The 10,610-nt window shown below is 48.3% G+C and overlaps 1 protein-coding gene across 1 annotated transcript in view; it reads left to right on the top strand.

Annotated features, from left to right (window-relative positions):
• Positions 1-3,248: 3,248 nt before the first annotated feature.
• Positions 3,249-10,610, top strand: part of PDLIM1 (PDZ and LIM domain 1) — a 46,525-nt gene continuing 39,163 nt past the window's right edge. Inside the window, exon 1 of the mRNA XM_027588956.2 lies at positions 3,249-3,438. Coding sequence (XP_027444757.1) covers positions 3,343-3,438 — 96 coding nt within the window. The 5' untranslated portion in view covers positions 3,249-3,342. The remainder of the gene's footprint in view (positions 3,439-10,610) is intronic.

Raw genomic sequence — 10,610 nt, 5'->3', positions numbered from 1 at the left:
GGAGGGGTCCCAGCGGTGATCTCCAGGAATGGGAGCCCCGCAGTCCCCTGGCCAAGTACAAAACTTGTCCTGGAGATTAAATAAGACCTATGTCAAGCCCAGCACAGTCCTGGACTCCCAGCCATTAAGAAAGGGAGCTGTTTTTCCAGGAAGCAGAGTCTCCGCATAATGGCTCTGGAGGGTCCTAGAGGTGGCACTCTGGGTGGGGGTTGCTAGGTCCGCAGAAGCCAGGCTGGGGAAACCCACCAGCAGTTGCCTTCTACCCTGTCCACATTGTGCAATGGAGAGCTGGGAAGGCCCACTCTCCCCCCTGATATCCTGGACCACTTTTTTCTACCCTCCTTGCTTCCATTTCTCCTGACTTCTCCTGCAGTCCAGTCCCCCTCCCCCGCTCCCCAGATATTTGATGGCGACTGTTTAGGTCCACAAACTTTTATGGAATGTACAATAATAATAATACTAACAAGGCAACTGAATTTCAGAGAGATTGCTTAAGGCCATTCACCTAGGACTGGGCAGGAGTCAAGAGTCTGAGGGAACTGGAGTGTATAGATAAATAAGTAATAGTATTTAAGATAAGACAAGGTTGCTTGCATTTGGAGTAAGGGCTGTCAGTCCCTGGGCGGGGGGTATTTTCTGAGTACAAGCTGTGTGCCCAGCTCAGAGCTCCTTCTGGGGGACAGGAAGAGAGATAAAAAAAAATAGAAGATGAGGTCCCTAGTCCCTACACAAAGACTAGCATTTAGTCTAAGGACCTTGATTTTTATTTTGAAAACTTTACATCATCATTAGAGGAAATGATCTTTTAAATATTGCCCCAGTTCCATCCCCCAATACAAAGTTAGTTAGTTTTTGTACTTTCTCCTAATTTTTAACAACAGGTAGATGAGTTTTTTATTTTTTAATGTAACATTTACCAATAATTTTGTTTATACATCATGCTATTGGGTTTACAATTAATTTTTTAAACTCTTTTTTACCTATTTTGAAAGCACATTTCCCTGACTGCTCCTAGTCTTCACTGTTCTCATTTTCATGCTGTATACTATTCCCTCATGGCCATACCATATTTAGCCACTTTTCTGTTATTGCTCGATTCCAGTTTTTTGTCATTATAAATAATGCGGCTATAAATATCTTTGTACATATAGTTTTTGCTTCTTTTAAGTTATGTCCTTGGAATCAGTGCCCAGAAAGGGGATGACCAGGTCAAAGTGTTGACTGTTTTATAGCTCTTGCTATGGAAAGCAAGACTACAACTGAGAACATTTAACAGCTAAATGCAGCAACTTGAGGACTCCCAAGCCCTCACAGAAGTACTAGTGTCCTATATTTGGGAAGAATATTATACAGAATAAGCACTGATTGGCACCTATGAAGTATCAGGTTCATGCCAGCAGGACACCTGGGGATGATAAGAGGCAGCCCCACCCTTGGGGGGCACAGAAGCAGTGGCTTTCATCCTTTTTTTTCCTCCTAGGACACAAAATATTCAAAACTGCTGCACATCGAAGGGCAGACTCAGAATTTAGCAATTCCCCCAAATTCTGCAGGGACTTGAAACACATGTTCTCTAATCAGCAGAATCTAATCAAAGAGGGTGTATCTTTGGCTTTGGTGAAGCAGGTGGCTGGTTCCTGGCTGTACCCCCATTCCTTTTTCTCAGATTCAAGAAAGAATATCGGGATGTAAGGGAGTGAGAGGGATGTGTAGATAACATAAATCCACTTTGATTTCTATAAACAAGCAAGCCCTTCCCAGACATACGCATTTGTGCTGTGACACAATTGGACAAGTAAGGTGACCCGTTTATGTGTAAGTCTGTGCAGAGGACTTCTTGGTAGGTATGCCAGGATCACAAGGAGACAGAGCTCTGCTTTTAACAAATGCATTGAGCTTGTGCTCTGTGTCAAGCACCGTGCTAGGGCCTGGGTGCCAGTGTGAATGAGTGCCAAGAAATCTGTGAAGAAGCTAGACCCCAGAGAGGGTATGTGCATATAAGGGTGGCCAATGTATTGCATTTGTTAGATACTAATGTGCCAGGCACTATTCTAGGCACTGGGTTACATCAAAACAGTGAAATACTGCTACCCTCATGGAACTGATGCTTAGGGGTGGGGATGGGACAAACAATAAGTAAAATATTAAGTATGTCACATGGTGATAAATACAGTGGAGAAAAATATTGTAGGGAAGGTGAGAGGGCAGTCTAGAGAGAAGGTTTTCAATAGAGTGCTCAGAAATGGCCTCACTGGTATGATGACATCTGAACAAAGAGAAAGCCATGGATGGCTGGGAGAGAAGCATTCCAGACAGAGGCCCTGCCAGGAGGCCCTGACGGCAGGAGCCAGGCCAGTGTGGGGTGGGGGGCAGCAGGAGGGTATGAGGTCAGAGAGGGAGTTGGGCCATTCTGTGGGTGGCCCTATAAGCATTTTAAGGACTTCAGCTTTACTTGAGTGGAGACTCAGGGGACAGCAGGGGACGTCTGGCATGGAGAATGCACTCTGGCCAGGATGGCAGGGAGCCCAGTTACAAAGCTGGTAGCAAGCTGGGAACTCAGGGTTTTGTCCTCAACCCAGGGGTCTTTCCATGCACTTAGCTCTTAGCGCATCCCAGACTTGAGGTCTGACCTGTTGGGAAGGTCAGAACCTACAGCGAACTCCAGCCTGGAGGAAAGGTTTCTAGGAAAGTTTTGAAGTTGGATTCTAACACCGTTTGATGGTCTCATTAACATTAGAAAAGTTCCAGTATGAGGTTCTCCAGCACGGGGAGCCCGGGCAGTGGTACTGTTACATCACAGACCAGCTGTGTGGCCTCGGGCAAGTCTTCCAACTCAGGCCGGCTCAGTTACTTCATCTGTAAAATGGGGCTAAATGCCCTGACTGCTACATCGCATCAAATGAGATCATTCGAAAGCACCTTTTATACATCATTCTCTTTTACAAGCAGCAAAGGTGAAAATGCAGTTGACCTCAGAGCGTTGAGTTAGCAGGGCACTTCCAAACTCGTTTTCGAAAGCGCTGAGCCGGGTTTTGTCTCCGCGGCAGAGTGCCAGAACCTGCTCGGCTCTCACCTAGCACCCACGGCGGGGCTGGGAGCGGCGGCGGCCGGCGCGGGGAAGGGGGCGGGCGGGAGACGGTGCTGGGGCCGGGCTGCGGGGACAGGCTGCCCGCCGGCGGGAGGTCGGGCGGGGCGTGGGGGCGGTGCGGCCGGGGCGGAGCCGCCCCCGCCCCCGCGCGCTCCCTCCTCCCGCCAGCCCCAGGCTCCCGGGCCCGCGCCGCGCGCTCTTTCTCCGACAGCGCTCAGCCGTCTGTCCCGTCTGTCCCCGCGGGTCGCTTCGCCATGACCACCCAGCAGATAGTCCTCCAGGGCCCGGGACCATGGGGCTTCCGCCTCGTGGGAGGCAAGGACTTCGAGCAACCCCTGGCCATTTCCCGGGTAAGAGCGGTTGGGACACGCGGGGAGCGGGGCGCACCCGGACGGGGGAGCGGGGCCCCGCGGGCGCTGCCGGAGACGGCGGTTAGGGAGCCGGGGCCCGAGCTGGCAGGGCCGGGCGCATCCAGGTGCGCCTTGCGGCGAGCACTCCCGGTGCGTCTCGGGCCCGCAGCCCCTTTGCGCCGCGGCGCTCCGGGGCGAGGCGAGCGGGCGGCGGCCGGGCGCGCAGTCCCGGTGTCCGCGCGCGAAAGAGGGAGCAGTTTGCGTACGTTCGCCACGGAAGCGCGGCCCGGCGTGGGGACGCGCTTCGTCACCCCGCGAGGGCAGGAGGGTCCCCGCAGATCCCGCACGCTGGCAGGTATCACTTCCCGGTTCTTCACAAGTCGCCGAGGGGCGTAAAGTAGATTGGAAGCAGCTGGAAAGACCTGGCAGCGGGGTGGAGTCGGTGGCAAGTTTCCCCGGGGCAGGTGTGATGAATTTCCGAAACAACTAGTTTTCCACTCCTTGGATTTACGCCATGACCAGGTCTCACCTCCCTCATACGTTTCGGAGGAAAGGCCGGATTTTTGAAACAAGGCCAAATAAACCCTCTTGGGCATTCCCCTCCTCCTGCGGAAGGTGGCCAGGCCATATTTCTGCCTGGCGTTCCCAGATTATCAACCCAACAGCCGCCTTTCCCCAGGGATACTGGGTGGGGAGGGGTTCCTACTTTGCGTGGCGGCGGCCGCGGGGGGTAGTGCTACTTGAAAACTTTTTAGACGAGCCTCCTTTCTTTGGGAAGGCCCAGGATCAATCGGCGACACTAGGCCCATTACCCCCAAATAAGTCAGAAGCCCCAGGGAGACTCAGACTCAGGGTTTGGAGGCCCAGGCTTTGGTCATCTCGTCTAGACTAATGTCCCAGTGGGAGTTGCCCTGTTCACTGCCTGCACCTAGAAGGCGGCCAATAAATATTTTCCGACTTAATGAAAAGGGGGAGCACAAAGCATTCTCTGGTATCCACGCCCTGCCCAGAGGCCTGGTGTTCCATTCTTGGGGCCATCTGCTTGCTGAAGCTGACCCTAAACTTGCCTCCTCGGCCATCTGAACATCTCTTTGTTCTTAGTGGGGAGGAGGGAGAGAGAAGGGGAAGATCCCTATGGGGTTTTGTTTTGTTTGCTTTTTTACTGAAATCCCAGCCTCCAGTAGCTGAAGGAATATGGTGGGAGGTGCAGGAGGCAAAGGAGTGGGGGCCTCTGCTTGGCTTCTCTGCCAGCCGCAGTCCTAGCCACATTTCCTTCCAGGTGGGTCTAGCCCAGTGAGGCGGTCTTCTCTGACCATGCCATCCTCGAAGGGGGCAGGTGCCTCAGGTCTTAGGCCCTGTTCCCCATCTCTTCCACCTGCTGTCCTGAGGGGGCTTCTTTGATTCTTCTTTCAGGTACATGCTGTCTTCCCACCCACCAGCCGAATTCTTCAAGTGTAGATACTGTGCCTTCCCCAAGCCTGGCACACAGCTGAACCTGGCCGTCCCCAGAAAATGTTTGCAGGCTTATTAATGCATGCTTGTCCAGCGAAGGCACATTTAGACTCGCTTACCTCATAGTCCATTTGTCCTTGCTCTTTGTGTCTATAATTAACCTGTCAGCCCTTTCCACTTCTGAATTTACATATGACATGAAACCCTTTTTTAAGAAGTGGAGGATATATGGCCAATCTGTTAAAAGGGCAGTTACCGCCCATCATTTTAACAGCTTTAAAAAGTCCGTGCAAGTGGCACTGTGCAGGAATGACAAAGTGGCGTGGAAACCACAACACTAAAATCACTGGTCTGTACCTTCATATATTTCTTCATTGCTTTATGAGCACATGTTTAATGAGCATATATTGTGCAATGCCATGGGGTCTCAGATATGAGAGGACACAGCTCCGTTTTCAAGGTGCTCATGGTCTAGTGAGGGAAGCTAATCTTTATAATGCCCTTGGCAGTTGCTTTAATTGAAAAGTGAAAGTGACTCAGAGGAGGTGACATTCTCATGCTCAAGGTAGTTCACTTGTTTCTTCATCTCATTATTTCTACATGGAAAGAACGTGTGTCTCCTCACCTCCTTCGATTGGGAAAGTGGTCCATAAAGGGGCCTGCGGTGGTCGTCGGGATCTGATGGTGGTCTGGTTTTTGCTTCTGACTTGAGGTGTACCTGGGGGTGAGCTTTCTACTGTCTGAGGCTTCCTCCTCTGCTGTGGGGATAACCCCAACCACTGGCTGCGAGGTGAGGAACGTCAGAGTGCTCTGGAAACAGTGAACAAGAGTGAGGAGAAAGGAGCAGTGACAAAGAGATAACACACCTTCTGGTTGGTAGATGTGCTACATTTATCATTTTGGGCAGATACACTTTGCTAGTATGGTTCTATATATGTAGACTTTGAGTCTCCACACCAAAGCAAACTATAAAATTAGGGGAGGAGAGGAGTGCCTTTCATTTAAGTAACTATGTTTGCTTTCACTTGCGTGAATTATTCTGGCCTTGGCTCTAGTCTTTCCTTAAACTGCTAAAGGTCCTGAATCTAACTGTATTCTTGTGTACTTGAAATTCTTTCTTCCTTTCTTTCTTTCTTTCTTTCTTTCTTTCTTTCTTTCTTTCTTTCTTCCTTTCTTCCTTTCTTCCTTTCTTCCTTTCTTCCTTTCTTCCTTTCTTCCTTTCTTCCTTTCTTCCTTTCTTTCTTTCTTTCTTTCTTTCCTCCCTTCCCTCCCTCCCTCCCCTTCCCTTCCTTCCCTTCCCTTCCTTCCCTTTCTTCCCTTTCTTCCCTTTCTTTCGATTTTATTTGACAGAGACACAGTGAAGAGAGGGAACACAAGCAGGGGGAGTGGGAGAGGGAGAAGCAGGCTTCCCACCAAGCAGGGAGCCCAGCGCTGGGCTCGATCCCATGATCCTGGGATCATGACCTGAGCCGAAGGCAGATGCTTAACGACTGAGCTACCCAGGCGCCCCAAATTGTTTCTTTTTTGAAATGAAAAAGTCGTAAAATATAGATGCAAAGCAAATCATTATAAAATAAATAACCTGTACAATCCCCCACCCAGATAGAACATTGCCAGCACCCCAATAATAAATAGAACAAGTGCACCGGACATAATCTTATCCTGACTTATGATGATCAGTCTCCTTGTTTTTCTTTATAGTTTTAATACCTAAATATGCATCCTGAACACCATAGCTTAATTTTACCTGTTTCTGAGCAGAATCCTACAGAGCATATGTTGTGTGTGTGAGAAGAGCTGCTTTTACTTCTCATTGTTCTCATGTGTGCTGTTGTGATTAAATTTCAATCCAGGTTTTCAGCTTTAAAGGGACAAACCAGCTTTCTTCCTTTTCCCAGTTTCTGACTTAAGGCCCCTACCGCAGACTCCCTGACGATCTAGCCACACATTTGCCTCTGTCCCCTGAGATTTTTTTTCTCTGTCACTTCTTGCTCCGAATCTACAGTTGTTCATCTCCTTGAGTTTTTGGTGTGGTTTCCCCCCCTCCCCATATCAATTTCTTATTTCCTCTAGTTACTTTCAAGGGAAGCCTTCAGAGAATCCACACCCAGGCCAAAATTGCCGCTCAATTTATGTTGACTGTTTTTCTCTCCCAGCAACTGACAAAAGACAGGAAGGGGTGGGGCCAGAGATAAGGGGGTGCTCTTGGTGGGAGAAGCTGTCATTTGCCTCTTGAGTAAGCCTTTGCTAAGAGCAGTGTGGTTTCATGGGGAATGCTGTGCCCTTTGCTCCGATATCCTAAGCTAAGCTTAATAATGGATACTTTGTAGCCAGGGGTTCTTTTCTGATTTTTAAGAGTGTTATTTTTCAGATCCAAGTAGATTTCTATCATGTCCTAAAGGTGGAAAGAGGAGGGCCTGCGTGTCAAATTGTGAAAGGCAAGAAGCGTCCATAAAGGCTTTAATAGCCCTTGCCCTGCGCTCCCTCACCTGGGAAATATTAGCGGCTCCAGCTGATCCTGGTTGATCTACAGAGAAATGAGGAAGAGGGTCAATCAAAGGGAATAGCAGTTAAGTGCTTCCAATCTTTTTTTTTTTTTTTTTTAAGTACTCTCTACGCCCAGTATGGCTGCCTGTGGAATAGCACTTAAGTGAATGCTTGAGCCTGCTGGTATGAAATCCACCAAGCTGTGTGGGGACCTTCTGATCAAATACCCTTCCCTTACTCAGCCTCCTGGATGCCAGCGTTTGTCTTTGAGGAGGAGAGGGGAGAAGAATGGCTTTTAGGGGATTGTAGCAAGGCAGATGACCAAGAGGAGATTATCACCTCACCGCTGAGGTCACACTCTTCTCAGCTGATCAGGACTTGGAAAAGCAGCGAACAGTCGCTCTTGTGCAGGGAGCAGGCTGGGACTGGCTTCCAAGCCGCGCTCCCATCCCCTTGCTCTCCGGAGAGGAAAGCCCGTGTTCTTTGCGTTTGACAGAGGGGAAGCTCCGGTGCCCATAGGTTAGGTAATTTGTTTGAATTTACAGTTTTTCATTGTCTGAACTACTTCCTTGTAAAGGAAAGGGTAGAAATTAGTTAAAAATGAGCAAAAGTGGCTAGGACAGAAAATTAATTTTTAAAGGATGATTTGACTGTGTGTCAGAGGAAAGCCTGGGGAAGCTGCCAGAACATCTGTATGGTGCCTGGTAAGAGGTCCAGGGCAGGTATTCAAGCTGAGCTCCACTGCAGTCCCGAGCACCACCCTGGGGGACCCTGGGCAAGTTGCACACCTTCTCTAGGGGCCGCTTCTCTGTAAAGATAAAATAATAAACAAGCAGAGCCACTGGTTTTGTACCCTTTGATATGAGGGCCTACTCTTTGTTGTTAAAAAGTGTTCCAACATTAGGCATAAAGGCATTGGTTGTACCTTCAACTATGAGTTGATTAAGAAAATGTATTAGGAATTCAGAAATGTTTTCAGATGAATTTGTGTTGTTACTCATCTGTGAATATCTGTGTCAAGATGACTCTTGTATTAATCACAGGAGCCTCAGTTTACACTTGAAAGATTGTGCAAGAAATACTTATTTGACCAGCTTGTGATAATGACCATAGTTAAAATGTATATAGGACTTTTTTTTTATGCCAGGCACTGTTCTATGTGCTTAATATATTCCCTCAGTAATCCTTCACGTATCTCGTGAAGCAGATCTAATTAAGACACCCATTTTGCAGTTGAGGAAGCTGAGGGATGGAACTGTTCAGTACTTGGCCTGCTTCATACAGTAGTAAGTGATGGAGCTGGAATTCGGCTGACTGGTCTGGCTTCAAAGCCCACGCCTTAATCTCTCTTTCACAATAACCACTTTAATAGCAGCTAACATTTCTTGAATGCTCACTCTGGGCTACAGGCGCACTTGCGTTATCTTCTGTGCTCCCCACGACCCATGACACAGACACACAGAACACTCAGTAAATTGCAGAGCTGCTTCGAAGTGAGACAGACTAGACCCCAGGCCAGCTTTAACCACTTGCTTCTGCCTCTTGATAATCCCTGACTGTCCGTATTTCATTGGTGGTAATCGTGGCACACAGCTCAGCTCCGAGAAGTGCTAATGGTACAGGGACGATATGAGGGGTAGTGGGGACCCTCTTGGGCTCCTTGCCCCAGAGCCTGCTGTGCCCCTGAGGGTTGGCTGTGGGGGCCTTCCAGTCGCCCTGTGGCCTCCGCCCGAGTGCTCCTGGAGCTCAGAGCATCCCAGGGAGCAGCACCTCCCTTCCCCACTCCCCTGCAAAGCCACAAGCCGTGGCCCCACCTGCGAGAATTGACGGTCCAGCTGTGGGATTCCATGCCCCCATGGACAGTGGAGAACAGAAGCGCAGAGGATTTGGAGGATTAGAGAGAAGCCTGCCGGTTTGGGTCAGAAGGGATTTGGGGGCAATTTTTGGGTCAAATGAAGATGACTAGGGATAGACAGCTCCAACTTGCCCAGCTGGTGATGGGCCTGGAAAGTGGCAGCCAAACCAAGGCCAAAATGAAATGTACCCATGAAAGCCGAAGGGAAAAGAAAGTAGTTTTTGTATGGCACTTAGCACCCTGTGTGATTGTTGACTTTGCTGTTAGCCTTATCGTGGGTGAACTGGAATGCTCATCCGTAACAGGCCTGCAGTGTACTTTCATGGATGTGGTACACCGCCTTCTTGGTAAATGCCATAAACATTAAAAACGATTTCCTGAATAACACTGTGGTCTTGAAGGAGTGCGGTTCTTGACCAAGGACTCAGGATCCAACTTTTATACATATGACTATTCATATATCACATGAGACACCAAGGACACAGGTATGAGCTATGGAAGGTAAAGACGTCTGAAAGGCTTACAGATGGATCAGATTCAGATGGTGCCGCAATGATTTATGTCCATTTCTTTTTAAAACATTGTAAAATATACGCTTCTAAAGCTGAACATACCCATACCGTATGACCAACAATTCTGCTAGTTAAGTACTCCATAGAAATGTGTCCATATGGGCACCAAAAGACATGTCAAAAGTTGCCAAAGCAGCATTATTCACAGTAGCCCCAAACTCAAATAATTTCCGTGTCCAACAACAGTAGAGTGGATAAATAAATGGTAGTGTAGTTACGGGATTTAAGACACCAACAGGAATTGCAACTATGCACAATGACATGAATGAGACACACATGCTGTGTCGAGAGAAAGAAGCCAGATGTAAAAGGGTAAATACTACGTGATTCCAGTTACATAAAATTAATCAGGCAAAATTAACCCATGTGTTAGAAGTCAGGGTCAGAGGTTAGTGAAGGGAAGGAGACAGGAAGGGCCTTTGGAAGTTCGGTTGTGTTTCTTGATCTGGTGCTGGGTTCCCGGGTGTTCTCCCTGCGTGCGAATCTGTCCAGCTGCATCTTTATGATTTGTGCGCTCTTCTGTATGCCTGTTATACTTCAATTAAAAGTTTCCATAAAAACCTTCATGCTTGTTACAAAAAAAATCAACATAAAAATGTGGAAGGCATACCACATGTTTATGGTACGTAAGAGCTTACCCAGAGTCCTCCTTCCCAGAGGTAAACACTGCCAACAGTTTGCTGCAAAACTTTTCAGACTTTTTCCCCCACTCATGTAACATTTTTAATACTGAAGTACCCTATCATAGTAACTTACATGTCACGTGGACGTCATTGTTTTGTACTTTCTGCCTTATTTTTACTGCA

The sequence above is a fragment of the Zalophus californianus genome, chromosome 15 (assembly GCF_009762305.2).
Source record: "Zalophus californianus isolate mZalCal1 chromosome 15, mZalCal1.pri.v2, whole genome shotgun sequence".
NCBI classification, from domain to species: domain Eukaryota; kingdom Metazoa; phylum Chordata; class Mammalia; order Carnivora; family Otariidae; genus Zalophus; species Zalophus californianus.
This window is presented reverse-complemented; position numbering and strand designations above follow the sequence as displayed.